This window comes from Pieris brassicae, chromosome 12 (genome assembly GCF_905147105.1).
Source record: "Pieris brassicae chromosome 12, ilPieBrab1.1, whole genome shotgun sequence".
NCBI classification, from domain to species: domain Eukaryota; kingdom Metazoa; phylum Arthropoda; class Insecta; order Lepidoptera; family Pieridae; genus Pieris; species Pieris brassicae.
Window position 1 is genome coordinate 10,810,252 of NC_059676.1, and position 23,704 is coordinate 10,833,955.

Consider the following 23,704-nt stretch of genomic DNA (forward strand, 5'->3'; position numbering starts at 1 on the left):
TTGTGTTCGTAAAAGTAAGCTAAGGGATTCCAAGGAAAAATAATGTTAAACCCACCAAGTTGACTGCTGAAAAACATGATTTCACTTTTTGTCAGCTGGTTGATTTGTGTTATCTGCGATTATTTAAGTGTTCAATAAAATTACAAAAACTTGACTTGACAATTTATTAAATGGTAACATCGATGGTGAACTTATGCGCGAAAATTATGATTCTAATTGGGGTTAGTAATGGAACGTTATTTCGATTTCCGAAAAAAAAAATGGAAGATATTTTTGACTAACTAAACTTTTGTTTTTAATGTTTGCGTGTGTGTAGGCGTTATTTAGAACTAGCAATAGGGCAGTGTTTAGTCTATATTTGTATGACCCGGGACGCATGCGCGATCCAGGCAGCTAGAAGCAGTTTCAAAATGGCTACTGCCTAACGCTGTCTCCCGATTGATTTTTTTATTCCATACGCTCTTACACCGGCTTCGACAAAAACACCGAAACGACAGCGACTTTTATAAATAAAACCTTCATTTGAGACGTTCAAAAATAAATAACCCATTTATAATGTGCCAGTGAAGTTTGTGTTACCGTAATTTCGAAAATAGGTGAGTACTTATTCAATTATCTAAGTAATTCTCTTTTTATTCTCATATAATATACTGACCTACAAGCAGTGACCTAAATAGACATAATGCGGCGTTAAACGCCGTTCCAATTTTGAATTTAACATTTTATTTTTTTATTAATGATTCAATGACATAATGATCTAAAGAGGTTTTACCTAATTTTGTCAGGTCTAAAAATTATATATTTGTCCTTGTCGGGCCTGAATGAGGCGATAAGCATGCGCACTCTCAAACGATGAGATAATTTTTAATGGATCTAGGCGTGCCGTATATCTAAAAAAGGCGTTTACCTCATTCAAAATATCTACTAGGAGTATATAACGAATAATAAATGTAAAAATCTTTAAAGAAATCCAGTGAAACCTTACGTACATGTAACTTATAACCTAGAGTGGCACCGATTCCTTGTCTGGTGAAATTTCCTCTTCCCTGAGGATCTAATGTAATCTATAAATCTAATTATTAATGTAATCTATATAAGTAACGCTTAAACAATCCATTTTTATAAATATTTTGAGAGAATGAAATTGTTTATCTCTCACGCCCTTACTCTTCAATCGTCACACCAATTTCGATATTTGATATTTTTTTACAGTAAGTACAAACTTTTACTCGCCGTATACGTTACTGTACTTATTGAACTAGAAGGCCCACTATTTGACTGGCGGCATAATAATATTTATTTTGGATTAGCAGACTTGCCAGAAATGATTAATAAATCAGACGAATCATTGTATCTGTGCCGTTGGTGAGTTATTGTATAGACAAACATGATGACTACATATTTGTAAACTCAAACAAACAATATACATTTATTAAACACAGAGCATAAACAATTTCAATTATAATTTCCGCTCGCGAATTCTCTTGTTAATTAACAATGATTAATACTTTAAAAATAGAAATTCTACACACTAAATTACTTAGAACTCATTGAGGTTTTTTATATTAAAAAAGTTGTGGTGCGCGGAAAATAGTGTCTGGACCGCAGTTGGCTAGTTAACTTATTATATTTAAATTCATTTATTCATTTAAGTACACTAACATAATGTACACTTATACACCAATAAAGAATTACATATTACATGCTTTTAATTTTACATTTACTGCTCTCAAATCAAGGGCGCAGAACGGAAGAGAAGAACTGACAATAAACTCTCCGCCACTCATTTTAATCGACAAGTCTTTTGTTTTACAAAATGTTTGTAAGGAGCTGCACCATTATACCATGTTCCACATGTCATCTTTGAGTAATTAACTATAAACGTGAAAAAAAAAAAACAAAGATTTGTCCTCTATGAGTAGTAGGCTTGGTGAAAGATGAATGATAAATCTGGAGATGAAGTTCACATATGCTATCGATGCACCCAAATTCCCTTAGCGAGATCTGTGAATTCAGGTACAATTGATTGACTAAATCAGTTAAGACCGAATACAAAATTCCATGACTTCTACAGCTGAGCGTTTTGTTTCCGAACCAATTCGACTTATGGTTTAAGAAAAGAGCGTGCCGGCAATGCGCTTGCTAGCCTTTTGCCAATGTGAGTGTCTATGGGCGGCGGTATCGCTTAACATGAGGTGAACCACCAGCCCGTTTTCTCACTTTTATATAAAACGCATTCAATTCATTTCAGTTAACCTTCAACTGTCAAATTTATTTATGGGATTTGACATAAGGTTAAAGATTCATAATCTCAAAAAGAGGTAAACTAAATTTAAAATCTTCCTCTGTGTGCATTGTGCATTCCAGTACCAAGGTCTTGGTATTTAGACAATATCAGCTATTGGCAACATATTGGCGAATGTACTCTAGGAAAGCTATTAATGAATACAAGAGTCATATCCACTCTAAGATGAAAATTAGAATTTATTTGTGTTAAATAAAATATGACGATAAATAGGGAAGTGCCACGTTTCTAGGTAATTATATTGTAATAGTTGTATATTTTGTTAATTTAATATTAGGATTAAAAACGTTTTCTTCGGACTATGTTTTTTAGACCCTAGAGTGTCTATTCTCCACTATTCAAGAAAGGGAGTTTACTAACTAAAGCTAGTTCTCGTGGGCTTGACGTCTCTCACCGGGCTCGGGCGAGGACTACTGCCGTAAATATCCGATAGTTGGAGCCGGAGCTGGCAGGCGGTGTTAACTCTTGCCTCATTGGCCTTTAAAACCATCTAAAAACATAGGCTACTTTGCTTTGTTCACTACAAAAACACAATTTCAACCGTTACTTAACCTGATGATTTAAAAATAAAGAAAATCTTCTTTCGGTCCAGGCGTCTTCGGGGCAAGCGGCGAGCATACGTAAGAAATAACAATTTGGAAATCTCTTAGTAAAAAGTTGTTTACTTTTTAAAGCTTGCTACTGTACTGTAGCAAGCTCTATCATTGCAAGCTGTTAGTAGTCTGCTTCAACCTATTCACTAGTTATATATACTGATAATCTTCTAAATCCGTGAATCAATTACAATGTGACGTCATTTGACTGAAGAAAATTCTTGGGTCCTTCAAGAAAAGAGCGTACCGACTTTTAAAAGGCTGGCAACGTATCGGCGAGCAGATATAGTGAGTGCCTATGGAATTTGGTATCACTTAACATCAGGTTATCCTCCAGTCCGTTTGGCCACCCTACAAAAACAAGTATGTAGTTATTTCTTGCCTAGTGGTGAATTATGCGGTAAGACAATTTACCATCGAAATTTACCACTTTATGATCGCTGATTAAAATCTAAGCTTAACTTCTTTTAACCGTTTTACTCATTCAGCTCTTAAAGTTCAAATTTCAGTTCTAAGTTTGATTCCCAGATAAAACAAGCTACAGAGGGCGATGTACTACATATCAATATATGATTCTGTAGACAGTAATAAACAATTACATGCCGTAACCAGTTAAAAGTGGTAACTCCTTTAATTTGATTATGTTTGCGTTGGAAGCGTCTAGTTAAAGCATGGAACGCGATCTAGGTAAGTTTTGACACGGTTTCTAAATATATCAAAAACAAAAAATCTCTTTTGTATTATATATTTTATTAAGTATGGGATTGTTAAGTCATATATACGGGCCAAGAAAACGCGACAGTTTGGCTATTGACAATCTCGTATTGTACTCGGCCTACCAAAAGAAATTAAAAAAGAAAATAAAGATTACTTTATTTATTTACAAAAAAGGTATTTAATTATTTAGGCCTAGGCCTCAGATGTCTAAATATATATCATGATTGTATGTTAATCTAATAGGCGTGTAGGTTATCAACCTCCTGTGCCTAACGATATTTTCCTTGACTGTTCGAGCGAATGTTGAATGTGCATATAGAAGAAATGTCCATTGGTACCTACAGCCGACTTCGAACCTACCATAATCCTTGGGATTGATTTGCTCCACTTCAAATATTTATGGCTTTTTTTAAAACAACTTCTATGAATCAAAACTTGGCGATTAAAAAGAGTGACGGAGTTTCTTGCCAGCTCTTCTTGCCCGCTATGCGCCCTTGACTTGCGAACTGGTATTAAATGTAAATTTAGATTCAATTTAACATCCTTTCAGTTGACCTTCATAAGTGTACATTTATGAATAAAGTTATTTTGAGTTTGATTTAACTTATATTATTCATCAGACTTAACAGTTACTTATGACATTTAGGTAACATTTAGATTTTGTCATATCTATCTATATAATTCCTTAAATCACTTATTTACTAAATTCCGTAGTTGAGTTGCATCATTATATAAAAAAAAAATTATTATTTATATATTATTGAAATGTATTAATATATAATTGACATTGACATTATATAATTATTAAGTGTTTTCATTGGTTACGGAACGTCGATGCTAGAAAATCGCATAAAAAGCCTATTTTATTGTAATAAAAATTCAAAACAAGTACTTCAACATTTTATAATTCCAATTGACCGTCATTGCAATGGATAATTGAAATTCTCTTTAAGTTAAACCGCTTGCAATATTTTGTAACACAAAAACATGCACCTCTTTTTGTTAAGAAGATTAATTAATTAATTATTATTGCTACAGCTATATCAATAGTACGGTCATGTCTCGATAATTCAAAACTCCAGACCAGATATAAATTTTAAAAACAAACATTTCATTAACCACGATGATTAGGTTAGTTTAGTAAATAAGAGTTTGATAAGTCGCGATTTATTATTTTTATATTATTATTATGTATTACCAATTAAATTCACAAATTTTGATTTCGTCCGTCCGTAATTTCTGAGTGAGCTAACATTGTCTCAATAAATAATTTACAGGTCTGTGTGACAATGTGAATAGGGAGTCCCGGACTTCAAATTATCGGACGTTGGCAAGCTAGATACTATATTTTCAACTTCAAATTAGCGCCGGGACCAATTAACACTGATTTTATTCAATTTATCGAGTATTTTTAAAGGAACCGGTGAAAATGTTCAAATTATCGAGTGCCGATTGTTTACAAATACATATTTACCATAAACGTAAAAGTCAATGACCGTTAAAAAAAAATAATTCAAAAGACATTCAACAATAATACAGGTTTACATATGATTTTTTTCTCCGGATATCAAACATCTAACAACTGCGACGTGAGGATTTGATTCACGTGCGGAATGTAGGTCACTAACACTTAAAGTTCAGTGTTCGCCTAATATTAGATTGCTAGGGATGTCATTCGTTTAAAACAATATTTATAGTAATTTATATTTATACGTGAATTACATACCGAGTATGATCATTGTGCCCGGCTTCGAGGGATCGTTCTGCTGTTTCAGTATTTACCGCATTTTATAAATTTTAATTAAATAAAACATGTTAGTAATATATTCGTATCTAGCATAGGTAACGGATGTAGTTTTTGTAACTTAATTATAAGTTAATTAATCAAGTAGATATTGTTTTTTCGTGGGAGTCCGGGCTGTTGAATTCGTAATTTGTGCCTATCCGCTATTGTGCTGGAAATTTAATTGAATTTTTTTGTTTTTGTTAACCGTAAGCAAAAACTTACAAGAAGTTTATTTTATATACATATATTAAAAATATATTTTGCTATTAAATATTTTTTGTGACATTTATTAAAATACATATATAAATATGTATGATATGATAACCTTCAATAAATAAATAAGTAAGAATTCTGTATTCTGTGTCAAATATTAATTTGTTGTAAATTTTATATTATAGAAACCAATATTAAAAGTTAAAAAGTTTGTATGTAGTGCAAAAGTTCTGAACGAATGTCATATAAATGAAAAAAAATTCTAAGCTTTTGTTATTAAATTTTTCAAATTCGCTAGCTATTTTATTCCCTGTACGTTTTTGTGTTACAAAATGAATCAAGGGGTTTAACTTAAAGGGAATTTAAATTATACACGAGTTATTTAAACGTTAAATCATTTAAAACCAAAGAGCGACTTACTGTTAAATAAAAAACTCTAGGTACATTATCTAAACACCCAGCGGACGGCGCAACCTTAAGTGACTGTTTTAACCTATATAGTGATTTATTTAAATATTACATGTTTTAGCTATGTACCTATTATCAGTAGTGACAGGCCTATCGTGGCATGATTTTTTTTATATATAACACTCAATGCCAGATCCCTTTTAATATTTGGTACTCCGATGATGAAACTCAGGTCCGAACAACTCTGAACACTGCACATTGTAAATGCGGTAGAAGGTAGTATGATGTAGCGTAAACAACATGTAAATAATGGTATTATGAGATATAGGACAGAGAAGAACTAATTTTATTTTAATCGCCTTAAGCAACTGTGAACTGTTATTGAAAGAATCCGATGATCGATACATAGATCTGTACATCTGATCTGTACGCGTCATACTTTCTAACGATACTCGTAATCGAACGTACGTAAACGGCGAAAGACGTAGGAACGTTTAGAAAGGAGACAAGATTCGATAGGATTTTGTCAGACGAGAAAGTTAGTCCACGCTTTTACCTGTGTACGAACTGCAGGGTTTAAAGTAAATGCAGTCGCGCTGGTAAAAATCTGTGTACAAAGTGACAATAAAATAAATGGCTTCTTAGCGCCGAAACATAGTGAAGTGTGACAGCCCTAACTCCATTCCCGCGCCTTATAATGTAAGGATATCCTCATTTGGTTAATATTGTTTATATTGAGAGAAAAAATGCTTCCAGGCGAAATGAATTTGGGAGCTTTTTTTGCTCCGATATTGTTCCTGTTGTTTTTTAAAGGACCAAAGCAAAAAAAAAACCAGGTGGTATACGAATATATATTTTATATAGGTGTCATACCTACCTACCCAAGAATTATGAAGGTTTCACGAGGAATCCATTTAGTGACCTTTGGGTAATGCTTAACTCAACCATGAACTCGTATCCATTAAACATTTTTTTAACTATAATTGAAATGCTTTGAAAAAATTAATTCAGTAGTTAGGCTTTATGGTGCATGGTCTATGGTCTTCAGCATCAGTTCGACCAAATTAAGTTAAAATAATTAAATAGTAGTCGCTAAATTTTAGCCTAGCCAAATGTACATATTATATGCACAGTAAAGTTACGCGACAGTATATTGGGACATATTTGTACGTGTGTTTTTTCTAATTATGTTCCTTTACAACCAAATTGTTTGATAGAAACCGTCTTCAACCAATGTAACCAAAACCGCGTTTAGAGTTGCGGTTTCATTATGCTCTTAATGTATTGTATTTGTATTATTCGTGGTTTTCGATATTAATAACGAACAACTATCGCAATGCAGTGAGGAAAAGCTGCCAGCGTTAAAGGTTCTATGTACCGCAGGCAGCAAACTTTTTAAATTGCAATAAATGAACTGCATAAGAAAAATATGTTTTACTTTAAATTGATTCTAAGCCCTACAACATAAATCAATCTTATAAAAATCTTTTATTATAATACCTCCAGTTGTTTTTACTTTACACAGTAAGATGTAACTTTCTTTATTATAGAAGCGTAATGTTTATCTTTCTTCAGTGCGCCTGCGTTTCTCGTCGGGAAAAGAAGTGTGTGTCATATAAAATTGTGATTGGGTACGTATGCCAATCTAAATATTATTTTTAATTTAATTTATTATTGTAGTACTGTTCGTAAATTAATTATGAATGGTATCATATGGAAAAGTGTAACTCATAACGTTTAGTTCTGATTTAAGGACGGAGTTATAGATCGGGCAGTGAATCCTTTAGCAGACGATGTGGTGAATACATATATGTATTTTAATCTCAACGTAATAAAAACGTTTGTACTTAGCACATTTAAATATAATGCCATGAGTAGAGAAATAAATTATAAATAATTATTATATATTTATTCGTTTTATGCGTGCTTCTGCGTTTTTTGATTTAATTTAAATTATTTGATACAAACCAATCAATAGCAATGATTTTTTATCCATAATATCTCACTTATACAAATTTCGCTTTGAAAAGGGGTTTTTATAGTTCAGTTTGACGTTTATACGTATACTGGTCGTTTTGTCTGTATTATATCTAGTTTTAATTAACTTATATTAGAAAAAATACGAATTATTTATTAGACATTGAAAATGTTTTTCTTATTATTTGATAAGTTAAAAAGTTAGTTAAGTTAAAAATCCATACGTAAATACTTCTAAAAATAATTCTACTTAATACATTTTTATAACAATTTAAATAAGTAGTCAAATGTTTTGCGAACTTTAACTATTTCCTGAAAGTACATAGAAACTAAAGTTTATCTCTAAAAGGCTTGTCCAACAGGAAATTTTGTGCAAGGAAAAAATTATCTTTTTGATTGATTCACTTTTGGGAACTGATAAGCACCGATAAACGATACGGTCATTATTTTGATAATCGTTATAAAACCTAAATTTTGTTAGTTGCGTAACCAAAATTTTTAATAACAGTGAAAGAAATGGCAAAACTTCAAAATAGAAACCTTATGATATGGAAATTTATATAACGACAATACAATTTATTTTCAACACACAAAAACGGGCCCTGTGGTAGTGTGCCTTTAATGCTGGCATCATTCATAGATAATAATAATATTGTGGTAGGACTGAGATAAATACTAATAAAATTTTAATTACATAATGCTAAATATCTTGTAATGTACAGAGTTTGTTTGGATGATGAAAAATTACGTTTTTTTGTAGAATTTCGCGTTTCACGTTCAAAGACATTCTTCCAAAGGTTTTCTTGAAAAATAAAATGAATATAAAATTTCCAAATCAACTCTCTCCTTCTCTTTGATAAATGAATCCCGGATTTCTTCCGGAGAACTAAAACCCGGATTTCTAGAACTAAAACCTAACCTATAAACTTCTAAGCTATGAATGCATTATTTGTAATTTCTCCGACTTTCACTGACACACAAAAATGATTTGTCACAGTAGTTGACTCACCATTGGCTGACAACGCTACAACATAGCCACGTTGGAAATGCACGTTTCAGATCCTAATGGTATGCAAACCGCCACTGGCTCATGTTACGCGCTGGTTTTTAATGTGGTTGAAGGTCTTCGGTTCGAATAACGGCAAAATTTGTAGAGCAGAAGAATGAACACGTACTTCAGGCCATACTATTCGAATTATTCGCGATTATAACGGATTAAACACTACATCATAAAATACAGTCATCCAGAGCTGAATATTCGGTAGTGGATTGTTCAATTTTAAAGAACGCATTGTTAAGTGTCTATTTGATACGTGAGTGATTTTTATTATATTTTAGAAAAGATAGCTTGTAACATATACTGTAGTGATATTATGTATAAATAAACATATATATAATGCTTTTGTAAAATAATATTCAAGCACATAAGTAGGTGACTTTTCTCTGCGTCAGCATGTCGTCGATATTAGGGTCTTAAACATGTCGGTTTCATCGCGATATTTACCTTTACTGTACGAGAAAGCGTTGACACACAGAAAGTTGGCACATAGCAAAATTCATTGGTCCACAGCCGTGATTTGACCTCTGGGTTGTGAAACGCTTACACTGCTATCGTAAAATAAATTTATCCATTATTATTGTGGAGACGCGACCGAAACTTCTCAAACTTCTTACGTACGGCGACAATTTCATCGTAGTTCCGTAGAAGCGCTATTTCCTGATCGGTATTCCTGGACCCCTTAGGATGCCTAGGACTACCCTTTACACGGGGACTAATTTGAGTAGAATATTTTTAAGATCACATCAACATTTTCACAGTTGCTTTTTTCGCTGTATTTTTTTATCATCAGTGGCTGGAAGAGATTAATAGCCACACGGCAGTCTACTGAAAATTAGTATTTAATATTGCATCGTGCAAATATAATCTAAACGCATTAAATAAAATAAAGCCTGGTTTTTGCTAAGGTTTTATCGATATTCAGTAAAATGCGTTATACCTAGCAACATGTTTTGTATAAGCCACACAATGCGATTTGCTAGGTCATAATACTGGGGAACTAGGTATTATATATAGGGCTCTTACATACGAAACGTGTTTAAAACTACTCCTTTTAATTATAAAGCTTTTGAGTTTAAGGTGCGCTAAATTGCTTATAAGTTTTTAATCGTATGTAAATACGATTATAAAAAGTATTTTTTGTTACTAATATTGGTAATTATGTAAGATTATGTCACGGTGTTATTAAAATTTGATTTTAAAAATACTTTAACGCACAAATGAGGCTAAAATTACATATGTCCATTCATAGTTCCTATGATTACGCGTTTACTAAGTAATTATTATACAATCACAAAAAAAGAGAAAGTTATTTGTCTATTAGATGTTTTGTTTATTTAAAGCTTTGGTTTAGTTCGAATCTTTGCATGGCAGTGAACTCTACTAAAGAACTATTCCTGGAAATAGCTCATCTGAAAAGGTTAACGTTAACCAACATAAAAAGTAATTTGAAAAACTTATTATCGCATTCCGTAACAAGACTGCTATGGTTATATTAATAAAAACCACAGCGATTATTTTATGTAACATTTTATAATATTCTGTAAAATAAATAATTAAAAAAAGGTATAAGGTTTAAGTTTTGTATTGGTTTCTGCTACATTTTAATTAAAAACTATGGAAGCTTATATGGATTTGCAGCTTTAAACTCATATATTAAAATGACCAATCTGAGATATATTATAAACAAAACGCTGGCATTTAACCAGCCTTATTCAATGTGGGTTGAGTTGCAATGTCACTCCCTAATAATAGCTTATAACACCAATACAGGATTATTGCGAAACGTAGGCGTGATATTTTTAAAATATTGTAAACTATTTTAAAGAGTTGATGAAAGCTGTATAGAAGTGTTTTCACTGTAACTGAAAAAAGTAAAGGACTAGTATCACTTAAAAACCGATGGAGCAGGTAATCAATTCGACGTGTTTTTTGCGTGTATGTACTAATGTAGCTCCTCTGTCTTTGGATCGTTTGTCGAGGTGTCAAATGAAACGGAAATTTGCAACGAATACCAAAAATTCGTAGGAAAATAATAATCTGCTTTGATTATGTTCCCTTTGGAGTAAAGACTCTTCGACCGTGGGATTCAAATGAACAGGCGCTAATTAAAGATTTAAATTTGCGCCAGGTAGAAAGTACCGGTGAATCCGGAGCTGGTGAATTTCTCGCTCAACAAATATGTATCGCAATACACCGAGGAAATGCTGCCAGCCTTAAAGGATCTATGAGCTAAAGAGACCAAACTTTTTAAATTTGTTTTAATTTTCTATTCATCAATTTTTTATTATCATTATTATGACTATGTAGGTTAAAAAATTTGTGTGTTGAAAATAGTTCTTTAAACACTTACATAGTTATACCCTTTATATAAATAATAACTTATCGTCAAGTCAACTTATGTGCCGCCTAGAGGTAACTTGCTTATTCTAAAAGTATGGAAAGTGCTGTCAAAAATACATGTGAAATTATATACCTATATTATATCTATTAGATATTTTATATTAAACTTTTTGGTTCAAAAAAAGGAAAACTGACAAGATGCACCCAGGAGTATATAGATAATACAATAAAATGTCAGTTTCGTATCAATTTTATCAATTATTATCTATGAATTGCATGCATTTTACAAAAATACAATGTCGCTCATATATCCGAAATTTGACAATTTATAAGGAATTTGTGCAGAAAATAATAAAATATTTTAACATACTATGTGAGTATTGAGTTTAGTGTGTTGTATGTAGAAAATGGTCAATTTTGTTGCGACATTTTTGTAAAAGATTTTTTCTCTTTGGCCTTTGTTTCTACCACCTCCGTGGCCTAGTCACGCACTTGATTCTAGGTTCAATTTCCGGCACTTGACATAGCACCATCATATATAATCAATATAAAGAAAAAAATCGTTAGTGGGTCAGTCACTGTACGGTTCCTGGGTCATTGGAGTGCTTTAAATAATAAAGGATTTTATTTTCACTCGACATTAACCACTCGCGAACAATAATAGAATGAATGCAATGTAACAGATTTAGGAAATCGCCACGCTTATGAAAACTTGAGTAAGCAAAATGTACAGCCTTGGCTCGTACAGCCACAATAATGTCTCTACAACATATCGCAGTTGTAGAATATTTGGATTTATTAGAAAGCGAATATTCACACAAATTGATACAAATCTGGTTATGAATTTGCATTTACCATATAGGGAGCATCGAAAAGTGTCTAGTCTAGTGGATAACCCTGCAACACTTGAGGCACGAGCCTTTAAAACCACGGTTCTATGTGCATAATATCATAAAGAACGACTTCTCTCGCAAGTCCCTCTTGAGTGCCACACGTCTTCAGGCGCTGAAGGGCTATTTACCTATTTGTACAATGTTCATGAAGCAGACGGGGAGATATATCCCCATATCCTTGAGGGTTCCGGGGCTCCATACCTCTCACATTAAAGTCCATTTTGATAAATTTCTGACCCTGAAATATAATAAAATATAGATATAATAAGTCCGTTTCCCGATTTATTCCGGTTCAAACAATCTTATCACTCAATTGCTTATAAATGATTCTAGGAATACTCATAATACGATTTATCGCATTTAATCTACGCTATGATATTTCTGTAATCGCCGCCCGCGTATATATTTAATAACTTATAAAACATTAGGAATAATAATTATTTAAAAAAATAAAAATCATCAGTTGTCGTTTGTTTTAAGCCTCAGGTGAAACAGAGATAATGACAAGTCGTCGAAGAACACAACCTTCATCTACTAGAGGAACCTTATGCAATATGTTGTTTTACAGATGGCAGGTAGAAGGCATGAAGTGAATTGAACGCACACATAGCATAACCGTTGTCAAGATGGCCTGCCTTCCCTTCCCGAGCCAGGAGTATGTGCCCGTCGCCGAGTTTTACGCCGAGAAGTCTATATTTGTCACGGGGGGCACGGGATTCATGGGAAAGGTAAGAAAAACCCCAAAAGGTTTTAACCCATATTGTTGTTCATTTAAGGGGGTTTAGACGTACTAGGCGTTAACCTAACGGGCAGAGCCAAAAGGATCAATCAGGATAATTTAAATAATCGTCAAATTTTCATAAAAAAAGCTTTATTGACTCATTTACGTTTCACGAGAGTTTTGAATTTAATCAGTTATAATTCTCAAATTTCGCTTGGGAGTTTGTTGTAAAAACGAAAACCATATTATCCATATAAGGAATGGTTTAACTTCTGGAGCCTGGAGTGTACGACACGCATAGATTTGTTCTGATTCGATTCTATTCAATGTGAACCTTGGGTGGCAGGAATGATTTATGTGTAACCTGAAGATATGAGATGGAAACAGGTTCTCGAGTTAAACACGAGACTAAGTACGTAGATTCCATTTGACTGATTTTCATGTTCCAGGTGTTAGTCGAGAAATTGTTGCGAAGCTGTCCTAAAATAAAGAACATATATTTGTTGATGAGGCCTAAACGGGGTCAGGATGTGGCGTCACGGCTTAGCGAACTTACACAGTCACCGGTAAGTCTCAGAGGCGTTTCCGAACAGCCTGCTAACAGGCTTAAAGGCCGTTCATAATCAATACATTAGGTCCTTATATATGAAATTGGTGTTTTGTATGGGAGGAACAAAAGGTAGATGTTTTAAAATAGAATATTAAAGTATGCCACCTTCCCTTCAAGGTCCCTGTACCAAAAAAACATTCCGACGGGAATCAAGAAAATCTTTGAACGCGGTTTCGACTGAAACAACAAAGTTGATTTTTTTACCTACCAAGACCTACGTTAAGTTACCTAAATTTCGAAAAAAAAAATTATCTTTTGGAGCAAGGTCTGGGGAGTAGGGTGGATGTTAGACATTCCAATTGAAGCTCCTCTAATTTGGTAGCAGTCTGATGTGCAGTGTGTGGTCTAGCGTTGTCGTGAAGCAGGAGTGGCTCAACGTCCTTACCCACTGAAGTATTTCCGAATCAATTCTAGAAAATATTGTAACATTTCTTAAAAGGCCGGCAACGCACTCGCGAGCCCTCTGGTATTGAGAGTGTTTATGGGCGGTATCACTTAACATCACATAAGCCGCGATGACAATTGCAATCCCGTTTTTTTTTGTTTTTTGTCCGCGCGGTCCAACCACTATGTGGAATCACTAAAGTTTTGTGACATGAGCGCTACGGACATTGAGAGAATTGCATACAATTCGATCGGTATTGCCATGGCAATCGGAATTTGTACAGGGTGCGCGGAACGGGTACTCCATGATTCCAGGATTCAAGTTTTCGATATAAAGTTGAGTGTTTCTATTAAATTACATTATGATAACGTTATTGAATTTTACTTATTAAGCTTTTACTGTAGCAAAGTAACACTTAGCAATGTATCTTTTTAATAACAATGGCGCTACAGCCTCATTTAGGTCTGAGCCTCAGATTTTCCTATCATTTCTAATAAGCACGTGGGTTACCAACATTCCGTGACTGACACCTTTTGGGTCTAAGGCATGCCGGTTTCCTCAGGATATTTTTCTTCAGAATACGAGCGAGTGTTAAGTGCGCACATAACAGTAAGCCTAACATTGATGCATAGCCGGGAATCGAATCTTTGACCCCAGGCTCTTCACGTAACTTTTAGATATGACCACCTTTTCCTTAAACCCTTTTTCAGTTATTCGAGACATTAAGAAGAGAGAGACCGCAGGAGTTGACCAAAATAGTTCCGATAGTGGGAGACATTACGGAGCCGGAGTTGGGCATCAGTGCTGCCGATCAAACCATGCTGTGTCAAAAGGTATTTCCAATTTTCTTAAGTAATTCCGTTTTACCCACATGAAAGATCCCACGAACTGAATGGCTTATGGATGTTTATTTAATTATTTTTCGGCAGGTTTCAATAGTTTTCCATTCAGCTGCAACTGTCAAGTTTGATGAGAAACTGAAGCTGTCGGTAACCATCAACATGCTGGGAACTCAACAGTTGGTTCAACTGTGTCATCGTATGCTAGCTTTGGAAGTAAGTGTCTCTTCCTTGACATTTATGTATAACATTTAGTATCACACGTTGAATGAAATAATCCGTAGTCGTAGAAAATAATAGTAGAAAAATTGGACTTGGTATGTGGTCCAACTGCAGAGTACTCACCTGTCGTTCCACAACTGAGCGTTTTGAGTTAACCAGCTGCCCACTAAAGTATTTGCGAACCAATTCGACTTAGGGTCCTATAGTAAGAAAGCGTGCCATTTCTTATAAGGCCGGCAACGCACTCACGAGCCCTCTGGCTTCGACAGTGCCCATGGTCATATCAAGTCACATCGGGTAAAAGTCTTTATAATAAAGTATCCCTGATATATTGCAGGCCCTAGTACACGTTTCCACAGCGTACTGCAACTGCGAGCGCGAAGCGGTCGAGGAGACAGTGTACGCGCCTCCAGCGCACCCGGAACACGTCGTCACGCTGGTGCAGACGCTGCCAGATGAGCTGGTCGATAGGATCACGCCGGATCTAGTCGGTAAGACCGGACCGGAGTCCAATGTCAGTTACGAGTGAAAAAATGAAGAGTGAAACTAAAGAATTGTTATTTTTTGTTAAATTTAATTATATCATTTTTTTCTATTGGGCAGTCTTGAGCATATAATTTATTTTAATTCGAAATTTACTGGTTGGTTGGTTTATTGGTAACTGGAGTTTGAAACATTTAGTACAGACGTTGAGTGTTTGCCTGATTAACTAAGATATGGGTGGTGGCGATAAAGGGACTTTTTTCCTCAGCATCATATTATGCGTATCGTGCCTAAGCTGTATTTATTTGTGTAGGTGACAGACCAAATACATATACATTTACCAAAGCTTTGGCGGAAGACATGCTTATCAAGGAATGCGGGAATCTGCCGGTTGCCATCGTCAGACCTTCGATTGGTGAGAGCATTTATTACTTTCTATTTGATTGACAGTTACCCTTTAAAGTTCCCGCGGAAGCGAGTAAGATATGCAACACCAAAACGACCTTTCGTAATGAACGCGACTAAAGAAGAAGAGCTTTGAAGGATTTTTGAAAGGATCACACGAGATTTTCCATCTCTGCCTCAAATATTTATAAGTATATTTCGATTGAAATTAATACTCCTAAAGTTTTAATTCATTTAATGTTTTATTCCAGTGCTGTCGTCTGTCAAAGAGCCAGTAAAAGGATGGGTGGACAACTGGAATGGTCCCAACGGAATAATTGCGGCGGTCGGAAAGGGTGTCTTCAGGTCCATGTTGGGCACTGGGAACAAGGTGGCAGACCTAGTTCCAGTTGATACTGTGATTAATCTGATGATAGTCTGCGCTTGGAGGACGCATTTGAGACGGTAAACACTACATACTCTTAAATTAGGATAAGCGATAACTAGTCTGTGGCTGAATTAAGTTGGACTGTGAAAATTTATTTATTTTAGTTTTTTATATTAAAAAAGCCATCAAAGCGTTTTATATATACTTCTATATATGACAATTAAAGTAAACAAGAGTTACAATAGTCTATAAGAATATTATGTCATATTGACAAAAGTCTTAAATTAGTGAGATTCAACTTTGGTTGAACTGAATTTTTAAGTTCAATTGATAGTTGATTTTGATCTGATTAGACAACATAGATGGGCAGAGGCATTTAAGTCCAAGGGGGAGGCGCCATCGATTAGTTTGGTTATAGCGAAAGCCTTCGATCGGGTGTGACACAAAGCGCTTCTTTCGAAGCTTCCAGCCTATGGGCTCCCAGAGAAATTGTGCGACTGGATCTCTAGCTTTCTGGCCGATCGGAGCATCAAGGTCGTCATCGGTAGAGAATGTTCTGACCCCAAATAGGTTAACGCTGGGGCACAAGCCCACAAGGCATTTTCCTATCTCCGACCCTGTTTCTTCTGAATATCAAAGCTATATTGTTACGAGCTAGGGCATCGGATAAAAAAGGTCGTAGATCTCTTTTAGGGTTTATTTTTAAATAAATCAATGAGGATATTAATTTCACAAAAAACCCACAAATTACGCGCAGAAATACAATTATTACCACACACAAAATACGGTCTATAGTTACTTCAGCTACACGCACTTCGCACCTTATCACTTCAATGTTAATCTCTTGGAATCGCACTCGAAACTGACTTAAGTGGTCGCGTTTCAACTCCTTGTCCCTGGGAATAATCTTGAACGATATTCGAGAACTCTCTAGTCAGGATTGCTACAGAGTAGCGATTGCACAATTCTAGAATGTACATACTCTTTATCTCTTTCGCACATTGCTCCGTCCTTGTCGTACGGCTTTCTAGAGTGTTCAGTCTGGCTTCGAGAAGTTTCCGATCTTCCCTCTCTCCCGTATCATTCTATCCTGGTCCCACACCTAGAAAATTAGGTCTAGACTATTTCTTCATTAAAGGGGTATAACTAGTCCTGAAAACACTTGAAAACGGGTTTCCTGATAACTATCACTCGACTACTCATGTTCGAAAGCAGCCTCTTGAAACGAGGATAACATTGTGCAAATAACAAATTTTCTAATATGTGATAGAGCCTCTTCTGAAACGGCCATAAATCACATTTCGAAATTTACGGAAAAATCGAGAAACATTTCAGTCCCACCAATCTTCGTAATATAATAAATAAAGCTTTCATTATTTGGATATACATTTTTAGACACGCATTTTTATATCGTAAGATATTGTTAGGCCATCCTTCTAAGAGTACGTGCGCGAATGTGCTCAGTCACCCTAAAATCTTGTCCATTATGTATTTTATGTTTTTAATATTTCAGTGGCGAAGGGGTAGTGGTATATAATTGTTGTACCGGACAACAGAACCCCATCACGTGGCGTCGCTTCGTCAAGACTAGCTTTAAATATATGAGAAAACATCCTTTTAGTGAGTATACAGTACAGTTTAATTATTTGCCGTATATGTGTGTGTATTTGTTATTATTTAGTACTCTACTATTTAATTAGCATGAAAAACATATCATAAAATACCATATGAATTGCAGGTGGCCTAGTATGGTACCCTGGAGGAGACATCACGAACAACCGTCTCAAACATCGGATTCTAATGTTACTTCAGCATCGGGCACCGGCAGCTCTCTTTGATATCCTCACTGCTATCACGGGCAATAAACCTTCGTAAGCCAATTTCTTCAGATAAATATCTTAGTTACATATTATGTTTGCGATATTGACTATCATATCCCTTCGATGTCGTGACTTATTTACTACCATTAGGTAATTTTCTTAGTTGTCTTAAGCACTCAAGTGATATGAAGTAGTTAGTTCTAACGCCCTGTATTTTTTTAGAATGATGCGCGTTCAAAGCAAATTAGAAAAGGCCTCGTCCTGCTTAGAGTATTTCACGACGCGGCAGTGGGCGTTCAGCGACGACAACGTGAAGGCCCTCTGCACCTATCTCTCGCCACAGGATAGAACCACTTTCGACTTCGACGTCAGCAAGATCGACTGGGACGCGTATATCGAGTCGTACGTTTTGGGGATCCGGAGGTTTCTCTTCAAGGAGAGCCCCGAAACGTTGCCAAAGTCGCGAGCTATTTTATGGCGGTGAGTATTTTAATAAAGGGTACCTATTCAAACACTGAGTGAAAGTTACCCATGATTCTAGAAAACCCTGATTTGGCCTGATTTGGCCGTGGCCAGACATATTGGGAATGCTCATGGTGACGTTAACTTACGACAGTAAATGTTAGGTTAGGTTAGGTTATTATATTTACTAGGTTCGAACCTGATTTTTGATTGTGTCGATTTGTGCCAAATACACGTTAAACGGTATTTATTAAATTGTTTCTTTTAACTTTTCCTCCTAGTGTTGTTAACTATTATAATATCTGGAATCCTTCGTTTCAGGTTACACATAGTTCATACTTTAACCAAAGTGGCGACAGTTTTCATCCTTTGGCGATTTTTGTTCAGTCGCTCGAATGCTCTACGGACGCTTTGGCATCGAATCTGGGACTTATTATCTAGAATTGCTCGCCTCCTACCGATCGCCTGATGCTTAATATAATATTATTAGGGGCTTCTGCATTCTAATCGATTTTGTTTCACGCTATTTCCACGGTTAGCTCAGGAGATGGCGCCGCTTAGTCTGTGCGACTTTTGACATTGACGACTTGACAGGTTATTACATTTATGTTGACGTCGGCATTTATGTCTGCGAATGACCTGTTATTATAGAATTTGTTACCGATTTAACTGCCACTTTGATTTCCTGAAATCTAAATAGAATTTATGAATTTACTAATTTTCTAACTTAATTGACAAGAAAAAAGGTTGAAAGTCGCACGGTATCTTTCTCTTCCCAGCTAAGCCTTTAATTCGTTACCTTATTGTTACAATGTAACGTTAATTAATATATTTTGTAACAACACTCGCGTCCGTCTTATTTGAGATGATCATAAAACGTAATTTCTAATTAAAAAATTAATGATCGAAACGAAATTTAGAAAACCTGTTCACAGTAAATATGTTTTATCAATATATTATCTGAATTTAAGTCAACTTAATAAAAGGCATTTGTGATCTTCCCAAGTTTTTCGCGCGCGAGTATATATCAGCTCAATACGTAATCAATTAATGGTGAATTAGTTCAAAACTGTTATTAATATATGTATTGTATATGTACAATAGTAAAAATTAACAATCCAATACACCTGTAAGTTCTCGAAATGTTCTTAAGATCCGTTAAAATCTGTGGGTATTTTTCATAAGATGTCAGTTTTTAGGTAAAGGAACGTAAAATGTAATGTCAAATGTCCTGCGGGGTTATTCTCGGCAATTGAAAGCTTTCCACGCGGAAAGTGTCAGCTGTCATATTCCGTACCATGTTTGTCTTTTGCCCTTTCCGTTCGGAATTCGTTTCATTGTGTTGAATAATTTTCCGTGTCGTACGGGCACCATTTTGACTTGGCGGCGCAGAATCTTAACTATTGAAATTGCTCTTTGCCTAACTGCTAACTGAGATCTTTCCAAGCTGTCATGTCAAACTATCTTGATATTTCATTTGTCCGGTTTCATATGTTACTGACAGTGTGTTCTATACTTATCTAATTTAATCAAGTCAATAATTGGTTAGGCGTCGTTTTTATTAATTCAAAAATTTGTGTTTACGCGGTGATTAAAGGAGATAGATGATTTTCTGTTATTAGATTGATTTAGTTTTTATGGCCGTGATTGAAGGTAGACTTTAACACAAATAAATTTTAATGCGCCTATTGGATACAGACCGTAGTTATTATTTTCTTGCGCAATACTACTACCGATCCGAACATACTGTCAGTAAAATATTGGGAATAGCAATAGTTTTGACTTTGGAATAGCTTGAGAGGTTTAAATTTAAAGTTGTTAGTGAATTTTTTTATGTGCTAGACTCGTAGGGAAATTAGGAAATTTTTTGATATTGATCTAGAAACTATTGAATGCTTTTCTTACCTTGTTGAATGAAATTGACCTTTGACAGTAACTTTAACCCGTCAACTGTCAAATATTGAGTGACTGGCTTACAAATTGGCCATCGATAACCATAAGCTCAAAGTTAGTGACACAAAATTAAAAATGTACCTAAAATTAAGAAATTTGCAAATGTGAGTTTGCAATGAAAATTAAAAATTTTAAGTTTTGAAATATTGCTTAGTTGATATGTAGGAGTTCAACTTTCAATGTTTCCAAATGAAAAGTGACATGGGGCCATAGACAAGAATGAAGTGGCTAATGCTTGGTCAAGTAGCGAGGCGTTACTGGTTCACTCCCGTCGCAAAGTATCTTTGTCTACGGCCACCAAGGCGTGTGTGTGATGTAATGACATTGTGGTGTTTAAAAATATTAAGTATAAAAATCTTCCCTTTTTCTATATGGTGCCCAATTTTCTGCTTCCAAAGATTTATGTTAATGACGAATTTCTAGATTAGAAAGTGACGCTTTATAATATTATGTTATTTTAAAACTTGGGATAATGAATAATGTTTAGAAATGTCTTATTTTGTCCTGCCTACAACAAACTTCCATTACCCTACCATCGGGACGCAATGTTTTGGTGTTGTGAACTGGATTTTATATCTTTTTATTTAATACAACTTACAAAACTTTAAATTTGAATGATGGACAAAGTAAGGCTGGATTAAGAATTATTTTATTGTGATAACGCTCATCCAATGTTTTGTCTCGTTCTACGGATATGTAAAGGATAAAGACAAGACACCATAATGCGAACTCTTCGCTTTGCAAGCGTTATTGTGATGTCCGCTAGTGTGTTAAATATTTTTATCTCTTTCTAACTGTTAAAGTACGTCAGAGATGGAACTATTTGAAATGATGCTAGTTTTCCCATTATATGAAATCATGGTTTTAGACAATTGTGCCACATTTCGGGCTGATTCGGCTTAGCCACCGGGTCAGTTTACAGCACTACATTTATCTAGTCTTTATTCAAATCTTTTTCGTGATTTTCCAAAGAATGTTGATATTTCTTTTAGATTGGACATAACTTAAGAACTCAATCTGTACTAAAATGTAAATCTTATTCAATTATTTCTATCATTCAGCAATTTTTATCGATATAAACATCGTTTAGTCAAAACTCTCATTAACACAAAGACTGAAAGACTCTGAATGTTATGATTAACAAAATTAATTTTATCACCCATGTAAATTCGTTGTAGGAACTTGGTCCTTGGTTTATGTAATATTTTAGAACTCCCGAATGACAACCAAAATAATTTATTTTCACATTGACAGTGTATAAAATACCCACGCAATATGAAGTAAGTTGTACTGTTAAGTAATGCCTAAGTTTATACAAAATGTTGATTAGCATTTTTTCTTAATGATAAGTCTATCGCGATAGCTTTCGATTCGTCACAGTTCGATTAGAATCGGTTTTTAGTATCGATTGCTCCGTTTGCACTCAAATTTGATGCTGCCAGTAGTATCGGTTAAAGATCGACATTAGGAAGACGATTCCTTAACCAGTGTTAAATAATTTTAAGTTAACTTTGCGAGTATGGAGTCGATACGATTTTAATCGAGTCTCAATGATTTTTCGCTGACTTATTTATTGTAGATAGTAATAAAGCTTCGTATTCATTAGGTGACATTTTGATGGTGCGACATGGCAGCCATTTTGTTGTTCAAACAATCGTGTTAAAGGCGGGTATTGTAATATTACAATTAACACCTGTAAGCTTACAGCGCAACTTTAATAGCGATTTCGATTGAGTTCTCGTACCTACGACGCAATTCCAAGTGTGCAAAATTAGCGCTACGGATATTGAAAGTCTTCTTATTGAAGTTACATAGTAAGATTGCTGGTATTAATACTTTTCAACGCTTCTGAGATTTCCGATGCATATCGGTGCAACACGTTTAAAAATGAGCACTGTGACACATCAGCTACGAAACGCCAACTAAGCATTTTAATAAGGAACTATCACCTTTCATATTTGCGGTCTAGATGGTCTAAGTCCACAGAATATAAAAATGAAGGTCGAATAACGTCTACGTCGAGTGTCATTAAATAATGAATTTTATTTGTCTGTGGTCTGAAACTGATATAAGATGCTTTTTTCGCTAGACAGGCTGTCGCTACATGAGTTAAATGTACAATAATGAATACATTGCTTAGAATAAATCATTTTTGCGTAGGGCAATGAGCTAGAGTGATATTTGATTCCTAAACGGAAGTGAGTTATAACGATGATTTGTTTTCTTACTGTAAGTATATATATGTACATTTTGAACTTCCCTTACTTTATTGTAATATTTTGCGTTGAATTGTATTTATTTGAACATTTTAATTCGGCGGTATATAATTGTGTATATAGAATTTAGTTATAGTTAAATCCAAATATATAAATATGCAAAAATTACATTTATTTTTTGGCTGTAGAGTGTGTATCGAGATAGTGATTAATGAATGCCACTTTAACGAACGTTCAGTTTACAAACTGTTATATATAAATTTCCGTTTTCTGAATACACCTTACATTCAAAACCCTAACTTGTAATTGCTGGAACAAAAGCGTTGTCAATAGACAAAACTTCTAAGCATTAAGAACTTGACTAGTCGTTTATTTAAAAAAAAGTAATAAACAATTTACTTATAGCCCGAAATGATTTATTTCTTACAATTCTTTATATGGATATGTTGTGTGTATCGTACAGCTAAAATTTATCGCATAAATGACTTCTGTTAAGTGGCATACATTAAATCGTATGAGTGCTTTAAAATAATTTCGCTTAGCAACGGTTATTGTAAATCCGTATCTTCGTGGAAAGTTAGTGCTGGTCTATAAATCGCTCAATGTTGGATTGTCTCTGTCTCGCAGAAGAATCTACTAATAATACATTTTTTTTATACGTGAATAAATTCAATATTTATATACATCTCATTATCAGGGCGTTGTGGAAAATTGATTTCCGGCAAATCTTTATTATCCCAATTAAAAACTATTTAGATATCTAAAATGAACCTTTTTAAATAGACAAAAAGGACATAGTTCGGTTTGAGACTCCTTATACCATCTGTAAAAGAGGTTCCTTTAAAACTGTGACACCTTTTGTTTCTTCTGCCTCTAACCGGCCAGCTCTCTAGGAGATTGAGACCAAGCAATAGTTCTAACTCGACATT

At 34.6% G+C, this 23,704-nt stretch overlaps 1 protein-coding gene across 3 annotated transcripts; it reads left to right on the forward strand.

Moving 5' to 3' along the window:
* Positions 1–433: 433 nt before the first annotated feature.
* On the forward strand, positions 434–23,617 carry LOC123717075 (putative fatty acyl-CoA reductase CG5065). Of its 3 annotated transcripts, none has more exons than XM_045672862.1 (12): positions 434–596; positions 12,861–13,020; positions 13,463–13,579; positions 14,719–14,841; positions 14,938–15,063; positions 15,407–15,560; positions 15,866–15,967; positions 16,209–16,401; positions 17,838–17,944; positions 18,063–18,195; positions 18,367–18,624; positions 18,928–23,617. In XM_045672862.1, exons 2-12 carry the CDS (start codon positions 12,919–12,921, stop codon positions 19,073–19,075), a joined length of 1,563 nt encoding a protein of 520 aa, XP_045528818.1. In that variant the 5' UTR covers positions 434–596; positions 12,861–12,918; the 3' UTR covers positions 19,076–23,617. The 3 variants fall into 3 exon arrangements, with proteins under 3 accessions (XP_045528818.1, XP_045528819.1, XP_045528820.1); XM_045672863.1 differs by lacking the exon at positions 434–596 and adding an exon at positions 7,603–7,653; XM_045672864.1 differs by lacking the exon at positions 434–596 and adding an exon at positions 11,728–11,772.
* The last annotated feature ends 87 nt before the right edge of the window (positions 23,618–23,704 follow it).